This window comes from Astatotilapia calliptera, chromosome 15 (genome assembly GCF_964374335.1).
Source record: "Astatotilapia calliptera chromosome 15, fAstCal68.1, whole genome shotgun sequence".
NCBI classification, from domain to species: domain Eukaryota; kingdom Metazoa; phylum Chordata; class Actinopteri; order Cichliformes; family Cichlidae; genus Astatotilapia; species Astatotilapia calliptera.
Window position 1 is genome coordinate 18,303,442 of NC_137436.1, and position 20,220 is coordinate 18,323,661.

A 20,220-nucleotide genomic window follows, 5' to 3' on the forward strand; every position below is an offset into this window, starting at 1 on the left:
CAAGAAACATTTTGTTAAAGGGAACCCCTTAGGTTTGTTTTTTAGATCAAAATGTTTATTCTTGGACTCTACTCAGGTAGCTTTGCATGAGTCACAGTTCAAAAATGATCTTTATTATCCTAAACTTCACCTTGGTACAGTACCTCAGTTTATCCAATGTCAAAGTCAAATTAAAGTTGTTTCCCACACCTTTAACATAATAAACATAGTAGATTGTATAGTTTTCTGATTTACTTTACTTACTTTACTTTTATTTGATTTTAATGTTATGTTGATATTTTATGACTTGTATATGCTGTTTCATTGCCATTGTGAGGCAATTTGTAAAGTTAATTTTGAGACATATAAGAAATATATACTATATTATTATACTATTATAGTACTTATACTACACTATAATATTGTTTGTGACCATGGAATGGCAATGCATTTTAATACAGGCCTAAATACAGAGGTTTACTGGAGGATACAATCTATGGATACATGTAGGAAAAAATGAAACTATAAAGACATGAAGATTACATAAAACAGATATAAACAAAAGAATTAAGTTAGCGTGCTTCTTCACTGACCTGCAGGGACTTTGCATGATTGTGGAGGCTTTTTGCTGTTGTGAATGAGCAGGGAGCACTGAGCCATGACTGGGCCTCACCTAACCAGCGGGTGGCGCTGTGCAGAATATCTTCTAACTCCTGAAGACACTTTGGGATCTAACATAAAAGACGATATATGGAAAATGAAGCATTCAGTCAAATGGAGTGGTAAGCTAAAATAAATTAAGCATATGTAGCCTACAAATGATTTGTATTTAATATATTTATATTGGTGAGCAGCAATAGTAGTGGCACTAGACCTTGCTGAGAAAGGTTGTACGCTGCTCAACCATCTGTGCTGCATCTTGGTAGAGCTGCTGGGGTTGTGTGAGCTGGTCAATAAGAAGCTGGGCTTGATCCGGCTGCTCTTCTGCAAGATCCTGCACCTCGCTCTCCAGGAGCATCAAGCTGCTGTGCCAGGCATCCAGCTCATCCCACACATGCTGAAGAACAAGACGGTAATGTGGATTAGCATTAGTTCTTAGGAATTTGTAGCTGTTTCATTTGGCTTGAATAAAATTGACAAACAGCTTGTGGAGGTCACTCAAAGTGGCTGGAAGTTGAAGAAAATCTGACTTTATCTTAGTCAGCTATACAACTTGTAACTTTTCAAATGAGATCTGAAGTTAAATAGTTACTCAAATTATAGCATACTTTATAAGTAAAGATAATAATGATAATAAGTAAAGAGCTGTGAATTCAAAGTTGAATTTCACAGTAAAAGACTGGTTCATCAGGTTCATTGCAACAACAAAACTCCCAAACGCAAACTAAACAACATGTATGCTGTGCAGTACAGTGAGGTGTGCCTGTAACTTTATATAGGAGAAACCAAAACAGCTACTGCACAAATATATGGCACAACACAGAAGAGGCACTTCAAAAAGACAAGACTCAGCTCTACAACTACACTTAATGGGTAAAGGTCACACTTTCGAGGATCCCAAAGACAGATAGTTTGAAAGAGGAGTAAAGGAACGACTATCACTGAACAGAGATGCAATGCAATCCTTAGATCCCTTCCCAGATGCTTCCCCACCCACTCACAACAGGTCACAAAAAAAGGTAGGGGAAGGTCTCACAGTGGTAATGATCCACATTTTTGTGAGTGAGAGGTGATGCATCTTTATAAATTTAAAGAAGTCTGGTTGGCTTTTTTTCAGACTGCTACTACTGATCTGGATGACTGAGAACCTACAAAAATACTATAAATGAAAGTGAGCGAGATCACTTTCTCTTCTTTCTTTGCCTCTGCACTAATTTGAATAATTTCAGCTGAGAAGCTTTTGCATAATCTCACTGACAGATGGACACACAAACAGTCAGCACTGAAAATACAGAAAGTTTAAAAAGTTGTTAACAAGACATAATTAAACAGTGGGTTTATTTATTTTTCATACGTGGACACACAAGCAAACAGAAAACAAGGAATACACACACCTTCAGGACATTCTGAGCTTCACTGACTGTTGGACTTCTCTGCTCCAGTAATGCTTTCACCTTCTCCATGCCAGAACCCAACTCCAGCACTCTGCTAGCCAGCTTCTTAACGAGGCTGTTCTCTATGAGCTGTGTGACACATACACAAACACATTTGCACCAACGGACTTTAGCTTAAGATCATTTATCTGTCAGTAACAGATCTCAACAGTTTGAAATCAATTTTCTTGTCACCTTCTCTTCTGCTCTCTGCAGAGACATCTGGAGATCCTGTATTTGCTTGCCTATATCCACAGGAACCTCTGTGTATCGGCTCTGCACACTGTGTGTGATGCACTTAAGCTTGGTCTTCTGGGAAGACAACTCCTTTCTAAGCTCCTGTCAGTGTGGAAAGGACAAAAAATACAGGAATCAGACAGAGACTGGGAGTGTGGGTCAGACATTTAATACTCTACTCCCTCTACTCTACTGCACCCCTGATTTTTTACAAATGAGAGGACCTGGACAGAAGAGTACCTAAAAAAAACAGTTTAAATTGTGTAATTTGCAACTTGACTGTTATATAGCTTGAATTTCTCACTATAATGTGAACAACTTCAAATCTAACACTCATAAGAAAGTAATATTTCATCATTTATGAATAATGACAATAATAAAGTTGGACATGTTAAACACTTAAAGATGATTACTTGTTATTACATGCATATAAGAAGCCATATTATTGTTGTTTATTAATATCTCTCTCTATAAAATCTCAAATACCAAGTTTCAAACATTAAAAGACGAAGCCCACCTGTCTTTCGCTTGGATTCAAACATGCTTCCAGTGCCGGAAGAATGAGAAACACGTGTTTCTGAATCTGTCCCATCTCTTCTTGAACTTGTCGTCTTTCTCTCTCCTCGGCCTGGGCTGCAGCTACAACCAGCAGGTTTCGTTCTTTTAAGCTGTGGGCAAAAAAGTATCTTCTCAGCATACTCGACATAAATAAATAATCACTTTCTAAATGTATATTAAAGAAGTCCCACCTCCTGACATTATCTTGGATCTTCACCAGCTTTTTGCCAATAGGCCCTGGGGAACTTGATAAGCTCAGGGCGTGCTCCAGTCGATGCTCCAGGGAGGCCAGGTCCTGCTGCTCCTGCTCCAAACCTGTCTGAAGGATCTCAGCCAGGGCGAGAAGCTCCTGTGGATCCTCTCCAGTGAAGTTCACAGTGGTGGGGTCTCGAACCTCCGCCTGAAGTCTGGCTAAAAAGCTGCAGCACTGCTCCATCTAAGAAAATCAAATTGAAGCATCAATATCTATGGATCACGTCTCTGTCTTTTTAATCAGAAAACAGTAAAAGTCATTTCACATACTAAGTTCTGGTTAGTGAAAAGCAAAAGTTTCAAAAGAGGTAAAAAATATTAATTCAGTTTTAATTTGCCATTTATTTGTTTTTTTTTAAATGTACGAAAGGCTTTATTGAGATTTAAACTTACGCTTGCAGTAATGTCTTTCCACTCCTCTCCTCTCTGCTCTATGCGTACCATCAGGAGGCCAACATCACGAAGTAATGACAACCAGTGCCTCCAGAGGGCACCAACCTCACCATCCTTTCCAACCCCACAACCCTGCATTGGACAAACAGCTCTCAGGTCGTCTATCCTCCCAGCAAGACCGTGAAGATCTTCCATCAGAAGCTTGAAAATGTAATGAAAGTTAAAATTTAAAATCATGAAAGTCAAACAGATAATGAAATATTTTAAGTAGCCAAAGTCAGCTAGACTAGCACTGTCTTTCTTAAAGCATTTTTGCAAGCATGGCTAAACAGTTAACAATTCTATGCTGTCAAAGTGATTAAATGCCAGGTTCAAACAGATACAATACATAGAGATAATGACATAAAGCTGACTCTAACCTACCTGAGCTCTTCTTTGTTGGGCAACACATTTGTCATATGATGTCACATGTTCTGCAGCACATTCTGAAAGCCTTTCCTCAAACTGTGAAAGATGTTGACAAATGTCTTTGTGGCACTTTTGGTGACTTTGCTGTCTCAATTCACACCTATGAGAACAAGAAATGTGAAGAAAATACATAAGACGCAAAGGTACAGAGATTTACATTTAGAAATTGAGAACAGCCAAGTACCTTTGCAAGGTCTCAAGCCTGAGCTGCGCCTGGGCCTCCAGTATGGCTCTTCCAACCATTAGCTGGCTGAGGATGTTGATGTGGAGCTGCTCGGTCTTTGGGAAGGAAAGGCAGGGTTCACGAGGTACCCGTTCAACAAGGTGGCAAATATGAGCGTGAAAACCTTTTTCAAGAGTTTCTAAAGCCTCTTGGGTCTGTCTTTGTTCCTCAGCACAATCCAAAAACCCTCCAGTAGCTGACAAGAATGTTGCCTCAGCATTGTGTAGGAAGCCTATTGCTCCTTGAGCAGCCCAGTGATAATCTTTCAAGGAATCTCTAGCTTGTGATAGCATGACCTGTTGAACAGATGTTACACAATAAAGAAGAGTTTTTGAAAACACCCAAACATGAACCCAAAATATGAACTATATATGAAATATCTAAATAATTTAAGCTTACCATCTGCGAGTGACATTCTTGCATGACTGAATCTCGAAGTGAATATAGTTCCTTGTAGTTCCTCAGGTCAGTTTTTTCTTTCTGTCCCAGATTTTCCAAAACTCGCATCCCAGACTCCATACTTCGCCAAATGACCCAGTATCGTTGTAGTGCAATATCTATGGCTGTTTCTTCTGGACTGACTGGTTCAGTTCCTTCCAGCTCGACTCTTGTGCTTTCTAAGAGTTCTATATAAGCAGGAAGCTCTGAGTCAAACTGTAAACCTAGCAGGAGCTGAGCTTCTAGGTTTTTGATATCATCTGTGCCAAGAGTCTCCCAAGACTCCAAAGTATCAACTATATGATGAATCCTTTCCCTCTCTAAATGAAGAACAGATGGGTGCAACTCCTGAGCTATAACCTCCAGTTGATCTGTTGCTTCTTGACTTTGTGTTTTGACTAAAGGAATCTCAACGAGGACTGTTTGGCATAGTTTAAACCTCTCATCCACACCGAGTGCTTTGTTTTTGGCATTCTGGATTTGCTCTTTGACAATATCTTTAGATTCCTCCATTTGTGTCTTTAGGTGCAGAAACTTTTCTTGTTCAAAGGCACTTATGCTAAGAGCTTTGAACTGGTCTTCCAGTTCCCCGATAAAACACAGAACAGAGCTTCGCTTGGGCTCCAGGCAATGCTGAAGCTCCTGGATTTGACATTGATGCTCCATTAGCATGTGTTTCCATTGTGCAATCACTGAAAGGGTTTCTTGGGTCAAAGGGATCTTCAGCTGCTCTAGATCAGCAGAAATTTGCTTTAAACTAGCCTGAATGGAAGATAACTCTTCATCTGAAGTAGTGCACTCATGAATCAGCTCCTTTAATTCCCAGCTGGTGGCTTTCTCATGAGCTAGCAATCCATCTAATTCTGTCCAAAGGCCTGAAAGTCTGTTGACAAGATAGCGGCTCTCTGCTGGACTCAACCCTATGGCTATTTTCCTGCAACTTTCTGACATCACTTCCACCAGTTCTAGCTGGCTCTCTATATCCACTGTGGCTAATTCATGACTTTTCAGGTCGTTCTCTAGCTTTTTGAGGTCCACTTTTGAAATATTCTCAATGTGAGCGCAGGGGTTTCTTTTAGCATGCGTTTCTGCTAACCAGGCATCCATGCTAGCAAGCTCGCATAACAGTTTCTCTCTCTGTTTAAGATCTTTTTCCATGGTGTCAAGAACAAGATCCAAACTGTCAGCAATAGCTTCATAAAGGTCTTCTACTGTCCTCAACACTTGGTCACTTTCTTCATTTTCCATATTAGAGGCCAAGTCTTTCATCTCGTCAACTTGTACTCTCATCTTGGACTGTCTAGATAAAATATCAGCCTGAAATTTCCTCATTTCGACAATCTGAATACGAGCCTCCTCTGGGAAAAGAGCTAACTTTTTCCCAATAGAGATATGATTTTCTGCCTGCTTAGCCCATACAATCAAGTCTCGTAGCTGTTTGTTGATCTTAGTTGGAGAACTGTCACCACAGCTAAGTGTGACAGAATCAAGTTTCTTTTTGGTGACCCCGAGCAAGGAAGCCAATTCCTGAAGACTATGCTCGATTTCATCTTTCTCCTTCTGACCTAGAGAAAAATTGTTGAGAGCATCTGACTGGGACTGTAAATGTATGTAAAGCTGGTTATACAGTTTTAGGTCTGTGGTCAGACAAACACATTCCAAGGCACTTTTGCTGTTAAGGTTTTGACAGTCGGATTTCTGGAGAGCTTCGAGTTTGGCTTTTAGCTGTTCGGCTTCTTTCAAAAGAAGGGAGGATTGACAGGTGGAGTTGGAGGCATGCCGCAGAGCTCTTTTGATACTTCCTTTTAGAAGCCGCCATTCTTCCTGAACATTTCCAAGCTGACCAAGAAGAGCACCTGAACTTTCAGTGTCACTCAAGTGCACTGACAACTGTCTACTTAAGCGTAGCAAACCTTCCATCATAGCTTTCTTGTGTTCCATTGTTTGCAGGAGCACATGAAGCTTTTCAGCCTGTAGTGCACTGCTTCCCAAAGAGTGTCTAACGAAATCCAGAACAAAAAAACAACAATTAGTTAACAGTATCAAATGCCAAGTGCACAAAATCCAGCTCACAAGTTTACTCACAAGCTTGTTTTTTCCTCCTCAGCGGCTATAACCTCCAGAAAAGCTCTGGTGAGCTTCATCTGCTTGTGGTACTGTTTGACCTGCTCCAGTTGTGCTGCTTTGACCTGCACTGTGGCAGAAGCATCTAGCAGTGCTGCGCTCCATTGGCCTGCAGCACTGTTTAAGGCACTTGGTTCACAAGCCTTAGAGGCACCTGAGTTTTTTAAAGTAGCAACTTGTTCCTGCACAGTGCGCTGGTACTCCTGCAGTACACAGATGAGACATTTATAGATATTTGTGCATTTTTTAATTTTAACAAATCTGCATATTCTTGCAAGAAAGACGTAAATACAACTAGAGTGTATACCTTTGCTTCCTCCAGTTGTTTGGTCATAGCTATGACACTGAGTTGGGCTGGTTGATATCGACATGCGAGAATCTTTTGAACAGTTCGTACCAACTGAATCTGTTGTTCACCAGGAGAAGACTTCAGATACCAGTTTAAATCTATATGTGGTGTTCTCTAAAAAAAAAAGAGCAATGCAAGAGTTAGACACAAAAAATATTATGTTACAGAAAGTAATGTAAGTGAAAAAATAATATAAAATAGCTACATTTAAGTAATCCAGAATTGTTTACCACATTATACAGCTGGGAAAAATGGACTGAAGAATTATGTTTAAAAAAACATGTACTGAAAGGACATAGCTGTAATAACAGATAAGGCAGTGAAACCAAGAAAACCAAGAAACTGTGTATATATTGTAAAGACAGCAAATACAAACATTCAATATAAATTATCATAGCGATCTAGTTTAGTCTGGTTGGTTTACACTGTTATAACATTTATAACTTTTACCAGGGATCTTTGTGATTAATTATCATTGTCAATTTATAAACTATTTCAGCTTTCCGTGAACAAACACTCAAACTAGGATGATGGAAGCTAAAAAAAAATCCAACAGCTGTATATTGTGTGCAATTAGACTTCCTAACTACAAACAGGAAATCATTGTATCTCATAGATACTTCCTGTCAGTAGCATCAAGGGAACCCACAGGCATCAATCAAAACACTGCCTTTCTTATCTGCTCACTGTCCCATGCACTTGCTATTTTTAGACACATGCATCTGTACTGAAAATCACACAGAAAAAGTAAAAAATATATAGATGCATGTTATATTTCCATGCTATCTTGCTATGTATTATTTGCTAATGCAGATTTATGAGATTTATGACATAAATATAAACAGTAAAGCTCACTTAACTTTAATTCCCTCAGTCCGAATGTTTTGTTCTGACTTTTACAAGTAGCATTTATTAAATGTTCAGCACAGCAAGCCTACAGTAATGCAGTATATTATTATAATTAAAACTGGTTGATACTCACATTTATTATGTTACTTCTTTCCACCACATTCTGGATATCAGAAAAAATATCCTGCATGGTGTGCTTTTCTTTTCCAGAGTTTGCCGGTCCACCTGGTGTCTCTTTAGAACCCAGATCAGCTGGTGAACCCGGGGCCGTCCTCTCAGGCTCCATGCTCTCTGGGATCTGACGCTGAAGACACAGAAGACAGGGGTGGTGTCACATTTTAGCTTTCTTCTTCCCACATGTTTGTCTGTGCATAATGACAGAACTTCCTGTTCTCTCCCTGCTCCACCAGTGCTAAATATTATTACGTTTGACGGTAGCCCGGCGAGTCGGTACAGTTAACACAAGAATGTGCCTGAGAAATAAGCAGTCTGCCCTGGGGGACAAGGGCTCCTTTTATGCTCTCCTGCTAACTTCTTTTAGGAAATAAATGATTTGTTATAGCTTGCCTAGACAAGAAAACAAACACTAAAACAAGGCATGGGATGCTAGGTTACAAACAGGGAGGTGCTTTTTTAAAATATCTTGGACATGACTAAGGTGTATACCACCAGGAGGGTGGAGCTGAACGATGATATGAAAACATCCTGCACGTTTTATGTTTCTAGCACAATACAAAAGATAATTTTTTACACTCAAACACAAGCTTGCCTGAATGGCAAAATGTTATAATAACATTAATGTTCTTCAATGAAATGGTGCACAACCGGCAATGAGTGGTTGTAAATGTTTTGTGTATGACTTTATCAGTCTCTTGCATCATTTCAGAGGAATTCTACTCCACTCTCCTTTACAGCACTGCCTCAATTTCATTGAGGTTTCCATCCATTCATTTCTGCACAGTTCTCTTTAGGTCTTTTTGTTGTAGATTGGCTGCTGTGCTTGGGATCACTGTCCCGTTGCATAGGGCAGTTGTGGCCAAGCTTTAGCTGTTAGGCAGATGGCCTCATATTTGGCTCTAGAATACTTTTATTTACCAAAGATTTCACAGTTGAGTGAAAGAATGCAAGGTGCCCGGGTCCTTTGGCCCAAATCATCAGCCCTCCAATGTTGTGCTTGACAAATGATATGAGTTATTTGACAAATAACTGGTATGTGGTGCTTTGCATTATAGCCAAACATCTTTTGGTCTCATTAATCCAAAGGACATTGTTCCAGAAGTCTTGTGGTTTGTTCACATGCAGCTTTATAAACTTAAACTTTATAAACTCCTGGCATCATTTCCAAACAGGCCATACTTGTTTAGTCGTTTTTCTAATGTTATGTGATGAAATGTAACATGGTAAATAGACTGGTTCTTATGTAGCGCTTTTCTATTCTACCTGAGCACTTTACACAACATGTCTCATTCACACAAGCACTTTTTTCTATGCTTAAGTCTCTGCCTGATATTTAAACTCCAACGAATGCATCAGAGAACAACCTGGATTTAGTGTCTTGCCCTAGGATGTTAGCCATGCAAACTGGAGAAGTCAGGGATTAATCCACCAACTGTTAAGTAAGTATTAAGTATTACATGGTGTGACCTTTGATTGAATTTGCTGGTCCACTCTTGAGAAGTTGTTGCTACAGTTGCTACAGTACATTGTGTTAACACACACCTGAATGCTCCAGATGAGCAAAGTCCCCAAAACTTCTGCTTTTATAGCAGAGGTCACACTTGCTGGTGACCAGTTAATCAAGTGCATCCAATTATAAATAAACAACGTGGCTTTTATTTGTCCTTTTAATTTATGTGAAAACATTACGTGTGTGCTGAGTTTTCACAGAATTGCAGTCCTGTGAAAGTTATGACAAGGTCAGATGGTCAATGTGCTTGTGTAATAATCTGGGAACTTTGTAACTGACTGTTCTATTAAAAATGCTTTAATTATGCCGATAATGAAAACATCGAGTTGTCTTAAAAATATGATTCCAAGCCTGGTGTCAGTTTCATTTACACCTTTTTTCATCCTCTTGTCTGTCGTATCTAATGTCTTATCTTCTTTTGGAGCTGCTGCAAGCAGGGCACAGGCATGCAGCTGATATCACAAGAAAATCCCAAAAATCTTGTGGAGGCTTGCAAATGTGTGTACTTGCATGCTGCATAACTTTAGTTTGTGTAAAACACAGTGACAGCCAGTTTATTCGTTTCACTGTGAATTTCCCATAAAGAAGTTTGAAGGGATTTGAGCAAAATGGTGGCATTTGAATGGAAAGTGTGAAAAGAAAAAATGTATTTAAAGAACACAAATTCCCACTAAATTTAGGACAAACTTTTTTGATAACTTCACAGTTGCAAAATGTCAGAAACACAGCTTCTCTCTCCCACACACATATTCTCTAGCGTTAAGGTAACATAGGGAAATAACAATGGTTGTTAAATGTCAAACAAGCTTCATGTAATTTTAGAAAAAAGGTACAGATGAATCACCTAGAAAGTTTGGGTTATTCATCATCAGGAAGTTCAAATGCAAATTAACACTTTTTATGGAAAGTTCCAGAGACTGTCAGCTTACAGATCACAGCATTAAGCAGCTCTGAATTTATTTACAGGTATTTACAGTCACTGATGCCTTCTAACTGCAAACAGGGGGAGTTCCAGTCTTTCCAGCCACCTGCTGGTTTACCACCTGCTATGCCAGAATTACAGCATCTAACCAAATTACCACTGATGATGATAAGTGAAAAAAAAATTAGAAAAACATAATGGCTTTTAATGCCTGTCTGTTAGAATATATATATATATATATATGTCGATTGCCTAGCTTCTTAGACATATTAAGTCCGGAAAGAGCAGAACTGTGAGGAAAAATCCAGTCAGTAAAATTTTCAAATGGCACCTACCTGTTCCTGTGTTACTCCCATGTCCTCTAGTGCTGCAGGCAACTTCCCCTCATTTTTGTCTTTTGGAAGCGAAGCAATGTCTCGTTTTACTGGCAATTCTGAAACTTTACATTCTGTGCTTTCAAATTCATTTGCTTCCTCTGTGTTTTCTCCCTTTGGCACCTCCTCATATGCTGCTTCTGTGTTACATACAGTGCTATCAGGTGTCACTTGTTTCTTGCCAGAAGCAAATATATGTGTGCCATTTAAGGCCTCCCCACTTTCCACAGAATCATCCACTGTGCTCTCTGTTTGCTCCCCAGAGTCACAGAAATCTGTTGTCTCCTCTAATTTGACATCTGGAAATGTTGTTTCTGCTGTCTGTGCACCAGCATGCTGACATTCAGCAACAGCGCAACATGATTTAGAGGATTTCGACACCTTGTTAAGCTTTAAACCATGGGTTTTGTGGTTTTCTCTGCATGGTAATTTGGCACTTGAACAGTTTGCTTCTTCCAAAACTGTATTCACTAACACCGAGGGATTTGATTCAGAACTTGTACAAGAGTTTGGGAAGATAACCTCATCTGATCCAGCACTAATTAATGTGGTAAAGTGCCCTGACTTATTCTGAGGAAATGCTCTGCTGGAAACCTCTGCAGGCCTAGCATTAGAAAACCGTGTTTCCTGTGAATATCCGAGTAAATCAGGGCTGTTGGCTTTTTCACGTTTCTGCGTGTCGAATGGCTGCGGCTCAATGTCTAACACTATGGTAAATACCTTTGCTGGGCTACTTTTGACACATTTAGAGAAATTCTCCTTTTCTTGCACATCGGCGGCTGCCTCACAAGTCTCTGATTGTGCTTCAAATGTGCACTGTTGCAATCCTTTGTCTGATTCCTGACTGTTTGACGTCATAAAGACTTCAGTTTTCATCTCTGGGAATCCTGTACCTGAATATTGTGTGTTTTTTTCATCCGAGAACCTCGCTTCCTGGGAGCATAAACCAGAATTGTCCCTTTGCTGTATGTCCTGTGGGTCCATATCCAATACAACAGTGAACACGACACCATCGTCCTTACAGTGTTTTCCCTGAGCATTTGTATTTGACTTGAATGTCTCCAATTGTGGTTCTAGATGATTAGACACAGTATGTTCAGAGGCAGTAGTGGGGAAGTTGTCTGGCTTTGTTGGTGGTAATTCTATCAAGGATGTGACACAGTGTGCTGAATCGATTGCTTTAGTGTTGTCTGCACCTACAGCTGAGAATTCTGAGACAGCGGTGAAGGTGGTGTCACTCTGCAATGGTGTGTTTTCTTCCTGAGCTATTAAGCTTTTGTTAAGCGTAGGATGTGAGTCTGGCACTAATGCCCCTCTGTCATTTCCAGAAAGTGCCCTGAGTGCACGATTATCTTTTAACCCAAGATAAGACTTCAAGTGTAATTCTTGTGGTGTTAAGTGGCGAGATTCTAGCTGGGTCTTTAAAACATTGGGAGTTTCTGAACATGTGGCTAAGGCATCATCTTCAGTTTTTACCACGGCTGCTTGTTCTTGTTTTGTGGCATCGGCTTCCACATTTGAACCTCCTGATACTTCTGTATGAAGTTTGGTGCCTTTGGTTTGACTTTTGTTGTCATTCTGATTAGTTTCAGAGTTTTCCTGGCTGTGTGGTGCACAAGAGAAAGGCGAAGCTGTAAGACCCACTGCTGTAGTTTTATCACTTGATGCCAAATGAGGTGCTCCACTTTCATTTCTTAGACTGTCTTGTTCACTTCTGCTTGGCAAATCTTTGTTTTCCAGTTGCACATTGCCATGAACGCGAATGACCTTTGAAATAAACAATATTAAAAACAATAGTAATGTTATGGCCATAAATTCACCAAACTGTACATTTCTATGACAAGGGAGACACTCACCAGGTGTTTAGATTGGGTTTCAAGTGCAGACTGGCTTTCAGTGAGTGCACCTGGAGCATTTTTCTCCAATTCCTGTGCCACATTTGTTCCCAGGCAATTAAGTAGAAAATCTTGCTCTGAGAGTACATTATAAAGTGCTTGTTGAAGCTGCAAACCTTCATCCAGAGCTCCCTGTGACAGCACAGACAGATACACAAGCTAAAAAAAAAAGAAGGGTAAAACAGAAACCACGCACTGCAAAAACATCTGGTTTAATCAAGATTCGTATCTTATCTAACTGTAAACTCTTATTGATCCCGATTGTTTTGGTTTGAGGTCACAGTGTGCCTTTTAAGACTGCTTAACCTCACCACGGGAGATCTCACTCACTGTAATTTTGCTTCTGTGTCAACAACAAGCGACAAGTCAAGGTGTTTTTTCCACCTGAATTACTTTTGTATTTCCCAATATGCTTATCCCCTAATCCATATGACAGAAGATGTACTGATCCGGTTCAGTTATAATACACTATCATTTAAGGAGACACTTTACTGATGCTAGAGAAACGAAAGATGACATGAAATATCAATTATGACAGGTGCACTGTAAATACACAGCAGGGAGAATACAGCAGCTTCAATACAGTGGTCAAACAGCCCAACCATGTCCTGTTATATTACAGCTGTAATAAAGTGTCGGTATTGTGGGGAGATATTGCAGGGAGATTTGCTGAGATGGAGAGTGCAGACAAACTGTTCGTTTAGACAAACATAACATTTATACAGAAATATTCAAGTGTTTTTCACATTCTTCACCATGCATGACTCTCTGAATACAAGAGGGTGCATATGTGGCAAAGAAGGCGTGTTAACACATATAGGTTCTATACATATACATTTTTGACCAAGGTGATGGTCAACACTGATGTTAGATGAGAAGCCCTGGCTTGCCGTCTCTGCTCTAATTCATCGCAAACGTGTTCTATCGGGTTGAAGCCATGATTCTGTACAGGCCAGTTCTTCCATGTCAGACTTGCTCATCCATGTCTTTATCGACCATGTAGACATGTTGGAACAGGAAGGGCCCATCCCCAAACTGTTCCTACAAGGTTAGGAGCATTAAATTGCCCAAAATATCTTGGTATTCCTAAGTAGTAAGAGTTCCTTTCATTGGAACTAAGAAGCCGAGCCCAACTTCTGAAAAACAACTCCACACCACAATCCTCCGTCCACCAATCACTCTCTCCATGTCTCCACTGCTCTAGAGCCCAGTTGCGGCATGCTTTACACCACTGCATCTGACCCTTTACATTGTGCTTGGTGATGTAAGGCTGATGTAAGGATGTTCTTGAGCTAATCCAAAGGCCACATGAAGTTTAAAGGTCTTTAGGATTGACTCTGCAGAAAGCTAGCGATCTCTGCGCACTATGCAGCATCTGCTAATTTCGTTCGAGGATATTACGTGTCCTACTACTTTGTGGATGAGTTGCTGTCATTCCCAATCACTTCATCTTTGTTACACCATGAACAGATAACTGGAATATTTAGTATTGTGGAAATTTCAAGACTATACATGTTGCATTCTGTCACAGTACCATGCTGAAATTCACTGAGCTCCTGAGAGCAAACCATTCTTTTACAAATGTTTGTAGAAGCAATCCGCATGCCTTGGTGCTTGATTTTATATACCTTTAGAAGTGAATGGAACACCTGAATTCAATGATTTGGATGGGTGAGTGAATACTTTTGGCTACTCACTCAGGCATTCATTTGCAGATTTTAAAAAACAAAAGGCAGACAACAAAAGGTTTACCTGTGCATATGAACCAAAGCTTACATTTGTTTTGAAACTTTTGTTTATTAATTAATTAATTAATTTATTTATTTATTCCATGTATCAGAAAAAAATACTGAACACGCTGAGCTTTACCTGGCTATGCGTTGATGGTTCAGCTTGTACTCTTTGGCACCACTCTTGCATCTGGTTGGTGAGCTCTCTCACTCTGTTTGCAGTGTTTTCTGCAAAATCCTGCTTCTTTTGCAAAAAAACAGACCTGAGGCTGGAGCGAGACCACAAGCAGTGAATTAGCCGTACAGTATTTAGAACGAGTGCATTTTCAAAATAACCCTCATATTCCCTCACATATTCAGAGGATGTGTAAACCCTCATATATCTTCACTGCAACAATACTGATGATGAACTAAGTCATGTTCACCATCAACCCAAGTTACATTCTGCTTCAAATAGTGCAAGTTTCGCACAAGTCTTTTCTTGTTATCTGTTGGTAGGCCACTTTAATTGTTTTCTTGATACTAAATTAATATTTTCATCTTCATTTTACTTTGAGAGCAGTCTTAAAATCCCCAGAAATTTCTAAAAGTCAAAGTTAACAAATCATTTCTCACAATTAGCACTGCATATTCAGTTGATAAGATGAATAAATACAGGAATGATTAATTATTCCATTTTAGAATGAAGTAAAGCACCTGCCAAGGTCTTCAGAAATGGCACTGACAGTCAAAATGATATCTGCAGGAAGGGCTTCCTGTGTGCTGGTCGACTCTCTGGCCCTCTGCAGGTCTTCAGCTCTTGCTGCCAGCTCTGTCAGGCTGCTATCACAGCTCTGAGAGACACACAAGTCCTTCTGTTTAAATATTGTGAGCTGTCTTTTTCCAATTTTTATTTTTCAGATATATATCAACATTTTGAAGTATATGTTCATGTTACCTGTATCATACACCACTGTTGTTTCAGCTGGCTGATATCAGGCAAAGCTTCATGGGTATTGGAAAGATTGCAGACACCTTCAGCCAGGTCTTTAAGAGCTGTCTGCACATACAAGGCTTCTTTTTTAACTCGCTGAATGCTTTCATCACTGTTCACTTGAAGCTGTGCCAGAGTCTCTCTGATTTTACTCTCTAGTGCCCTCTTGTGGTTTTGAAGGTTGCTGACTTGTTGGGTGAGACTTATTTGGGCCTCAGCTGCTAAACTAACTGTGATGGAGTCCTTGAGAGTTACAAGCTGAAGAAGATCTTTTTCAGTGCCAGTTACTTCTTGTAGCAAAACCTAAAAACAGTGACAAAAACCCCCCAAAAACAGTGACTATAGGAGAAACCCCTGATAGATGATTACATTTTTGCATATCCAACATTTCTTCAGTGTAAATTCTTTTTTAATATTGTTAAACAATGATTTTTTTTAATGTAAGAGCTTGTACACAGCTCATCTGGTCTGTTTACTTAATGCATCTCACCTCCAGAGCTGCTATGTCAGTGTTTGTTCCTGCTGAGTTTTCTTTCTGGCCTTGACAGGCTGATATCCTTTCCTGTAGGGACATCAATTTGTGGCAACAGCGCTGCAGCAAGTGGCCAAATTGTTCCTCGTTACTCGCACCTTCCTCAAGGCGGGAACACACTCCCTGTGGATGATAGAGGTAAAACAAGCCACACTCAGAAGGCTTACACACAAATAGACTGAAACACAACCCATTAACTGACCACACGTCATGCTCCAAAAGTGTTCATATCACATTATGATAAAGTGGATGAAACACAACCTGCTGCTGTATGTATTGTGACTTTAATGCCAGAGTCCTGGCCCAAAGGAAATGAGCAACCCCTGGTAACACTGTCTATCACACAAGGAAAATAAGAAATGAATGAATGATGCTAATGTACATTTAATTTATCCCTATCATGTCATATTATACTACAAGAGCATAGAATTTAAAAAAGAAAAAATAAGTAAACAAATAAAACTCTTTACTCTGAACTCTGAGAAATAAAGTTAGGTCCATAATTCGCTGCACAAAGACAGTTCTTGTAGGTGATTTTTAATCAAACAGCCAAGATTTTATTCAGACTTTCAGCTGTAGCAGCAGACGTAATATCTGAAATACATTCAAAATATTGACTTTCAGTTTTATAGCTTTCTTTTCTTTCATCTTCAAAGAGATGTCAGCACGAGTGAAGGAGGTCATTATTATGCAGAAAAACCAAAATAAACCTATTAGAGAGACAGGAAAAACTGTAGGAGCGGACAAATTAGCAAGCTGGTAAATTCTTAAAAAGAATGAATGCACTGACCAGCTCAGCCACACCAAAAGTCCTGAAACACCACGTAAGAAAACTCAAGTACATGATGACAGAATTACTGTCAACATCTTCAAATCAAGTCAACAACACAATCAAGAAGAAAGACATATCATTGTCAACCAGTAAAACCTGCCTGCATGAATGGAAATGCAGAGGGTTTACAGCAAAGGGCAAAGGACTGGTTACACTGAAGAACATCAATAGTAGGAAGACCAGATTAGACTTTGCCAGAAATCATCTAAAAGAGACAGAACAGTCCTGAAAACGATTTTTTTTGGACAGATGAATGCAAGATTAAGTTGTACCAGAGTGACACAAAGAGGAGAGAAACAGCTCGTGATCTGAAGCATACCACATTATCTCTGGTCTGATGGTGAAGGGGGCGTTATAGCATGGGCTGGCAGTGGAACCAGGGCACTAGTGTTTATTGATGATGTGACTGATGATAGAAGCATTAGGATGGATTGTGAACTGTACATGAGTATACTCTCTGCTCAGATTCAGACAAATGCTGCAAAACTGATCAGACACAGTTTCACAGCGCAAATTGACAATGATCCAAAGCATACAGCAAAAGCAACAAAAGAGTTTCTCAAGGGCAAGGAATTGGATATTCTTCAATGGCCAAGTCAGCCACCTGATAAGACAGAAGGCAGAAAGACCCACAAACAAGCAACAGCTGAGAGTGGCAGCAGTAAACAGGAAGAGCATTTTATTGGAGGAAACAGCATTTGCTGAGTTCTAGACTTCAGGCGCTTCTGTTTGTTTTTCTAATTATTCTTCAGCCTCTAACACATAGAGCACTGTATATAAAATTGGCTGCAAATCCCAAATAATATGATTTTCCCCCCTGAACTTTTGGTTTTAAAGTGGAAACTCATTGATTGTTTTTATGATTTTTTTTTTTATTTAAACTCCACTGCAGTGGCAAAACTACAAACACTGTGACAAAAAATTTATCTTGTGATCTTACCACATCGTTACCACCTAACAATGTGCAAATAGTGTTAGCTCAGAGACATTGTTGAATAGACATCAGTTAACTATTATAAGTGTAATTTTACCTTTAGTTCTGCCATCAGTGTTGACCAGTGGGTGTAAAGCAGATCCCAGGAAGAATCTTTCCAGATGCTGTCTCTGGTTTGCTCAATCATCTCATTTCTCCTCTTAGACAGGCTGCTAAGCATTAACTGCAAGGATTCAGTTTCCTCCTGCAGTTGAAGGGCAAGACGGCATCCTTGTTTACGCTCAGCTGTGCCAGGACAGGGAAATAAAGTGGGAAGCTGATCTTTTTGGCGCTGCAGCACTTCCACTTTGTGGCAAAGCTCCCTCCTTTGGTCCAGGTAAAAACAAGTGACCTCTGGATCAGCTTTTAGAGCGCTTAAGAACAATAAGAACAAGAGATTAGAACCATTTCTGACTAAAACTGGACCATGAAAATTATTTAGTTAAATCCCAGGATTTATAGCTGTTATTATGTAATGTGTAATAATTTTACTGCTTAGTTTCATTAGATATTAGATTCAGGAAAGGTCCACCTGTTTTAAACGGACTGAGTCTATTATGGTGCTTTTCTACTCTCCCTCAGCACTCGAAGCACTTTATACAACATGCCACATGACCCTTTCACACAAGCACTTTCTTCTATGCTTTTAGGTGCTTTCTAGGTAACATTCATACGCATTTATATTCTAATAGATGCATCAGAGAGCAACTTGGGGTTAGCATCTTTCCCAAGGATATTTGGCATGCAGATTGGAGGATCGAACCACCAACCTTCTGATCAGTAGATGACCCGCTCTACCTCACTCACCTGTAATACGGTTCAACTGACTGCAAAGTCTCCCGCCACTTCTCCTCTGCTCTCTGAACAGTGTCCTGAACTTCCCTCTTCAGGTCATCTTCATTCAACACCCTGTGGCACAGACCATCTCCAGTAACTCTGAGCTCTTCCAGGCGAGCTTCCCCCTCTAACTCGGCACTCAACACTGCCTGCAATGGATTTTGTAGGGTTTACAAGTCAGTATATAACCTTAGTAAAACAAAAAAGCAGTTATAAAAAATCTCCAGGATTCTGCCTGTATGACAGATACTGTCAGCTTTGAGACACACATATAGATTCCAGAAAGTTCCCTGAATCTAACATCAGCTCTGCACAGCAAATGTACACTCCTTAGTTTTGAACAAGTTGGAACAAATGTAGAGAAAAAGAAAGCACCTACATCACGCCCTCATGTGACATTACACACAACTGTAGGCACACCCACGTCACAATCACTTATATGAGAGTAAGAAGATTTGTTGTTCAATATTCCACAAGCAATCAAGCCTTTCTGTCACCTCTCCACACAGGTACTTAGCACATGCATGTATGTATGATACAGAGCATACTTTCTTATAAAATGCGCTAAATAAAATCTGTGATCTAAATGACATAGTGAAACTGAGTATCTTAGTATGTGCAGGCAACATTTTCTTACTTGAGCACAGTGAAGTTTTTGCTCTAATGGAGTCTGAATCCAGCGGCTTTCAGCAAGTGGAGAGTCTACAGCTTGTCTCAGATCACTGATCCATGATTGTGTGGACTTGAATAAAGCCTGAAACACCTCGATTTCCTCCCTCAGAGAGGAATGCGTCTCCTTACAGTCACCTTGTATTTTAATGTGTGAGTTGTTGTATCGTTCCAACAGCTTTTTACTGTTCTCCACCACCGCCAGCTGCTGAAGGTTGCTTCTTTGTAAAGATGACACAAGCTGACTGAGGAGCTCTGTCCTCACCCTGCAGAGAAATCAAAGCTGTAAATGCTAATAATGGGGTCAAATCTAATGTTTCCATGCTAGAGTCAAAGCACACTGAAGTGGTAGATACTACTGTGTGGACTTCTGTGTGTGATATTAAGCTGATAAAAAATAAAAGTGATAGTAGTTCATCAGCATTACATCATTGCATTTTTTAAATTAAAAAATTTACTCCAGCTCGAATATAAAATATATGTAAAACAAGTGCTTTTTATCTACAATATAACAGACCTTTGCGTAATTAAAACACACATGGAGTAAAGAATGAGTCACCTGACAAAACAATACACAGTTTCCAAGATTCCTGACACTTTGGTGAGCATTAGTCAAAATCACAGCACTGAACACTTGCATGTTTTTTTTAGGTCTGTTTGTCTTTACTGTCACTCTGCTATTCTCACGTTTTCACATTTCTGCCTGATATGTAGCACTGGCAGCACTGTCACTTTCCATCCTTCAAAAGTCTAAAGTAAACACATCAGCCTCCATATCTTTATTTGTAATCAGGAACCTCCAACATATTAAAATATGTGTGAATTTAAAATAC

General features: G+C 39.7%; 1 protein-coding gene across 1 annotated transcript in view; it reads right to left on the reverse strand.

The window, feature by feature from the left end:
• The window catches only part of syne2a (spectrin repeat containing, nuclear envelope 2a), an 83,706-nt gene that overhangs the window by 46,139 nt on the left and 17,347 nt on the right, over nucleotides 1-20,220 (reverse strand). The window contains exons 37-57 of the mRNA XM_080290046.1: nucleotides 19,356-19,653; nucleotides 18,689-18,867; nucleotides 17,940-18,255; nucleotides 16,035-16,199; nucleotides 15,509-15,847; nucleotides 15,268-15,404; nucleotides 14,711-14,840; nucleotides 12,803-12,973; nucleotides 10,908-12,713; nucleotides 8,097-8,267; nucleotides 7,073-7,228; nucleotides 6,727-6,968; nucleotides 4,603-6,640; nucleotides 4,165-4,499; nucleotides 3,936-4,080; nucleotides 3,513-3,713; nucleotides 2,827-3,303; nucleotides 2,268-2,411; nucleotides 2,034-2,162; nucleotides 854-1,036; nucleotides 573-710 (exon numbers count right to left, since the gene is read on the reverse strand). Of these exons, the coding sequence (XP_080146172.1) occupies nucleotides 573-710; nucleotides 854-1,036; nucleotides 2,034-2,162; nucleotides 2,268-2,411; nucleotides 2,827-3,303; nucleotides 3,513-3,713; nucleotides 3,936-4,080; nucleotides 4,165-4,499; nucleotides 4,603-6,640; nucleotides 6,727-6,968; nucleotides 7,073-7,228; nucleotides 8,097-8,267; nucleotides 10,908-12,713; nucleotides 12,803-12,973; nucleotides 14,711-14,840; nucleotides 15,268-15,404; nucleotides 15,509-15,847; nucleotides 16,035-16,199; nucleotides 17,940-18,255; nucleotides 18,689-18,867; nucleotides 19,356-19,653 (7,900 nt within the window). The remainder of the gene's footprint in view (nucleotides 1-572; nucleotides 711-853; nucleotides 1,037-2,033; nucleotides 2,163-2,267; nucleotides 2,412-2,826; nucleotides 3,304-3,512; nucleotides 3,714-3,935; nucleotides 4,081-4,164; nucleotides 4,500-4,602; nucleotides 6,641-6,726; nucleotides 6,969-7,072; nucleotides 7,229-8,096; nucleotides 8,268-10,907; nucleotides 12,714-12,802; nucleotides 12,974-14,710; nucleotides 14,841-15,267; nucleotides 15,405-15,508; nucleotides 15,848-16,034; nucleotides 16,200-17,939; nucleotides 18,256-18,688; nucleotides 18,868-19,355; nucleotides 19,654-20,220) is intronic.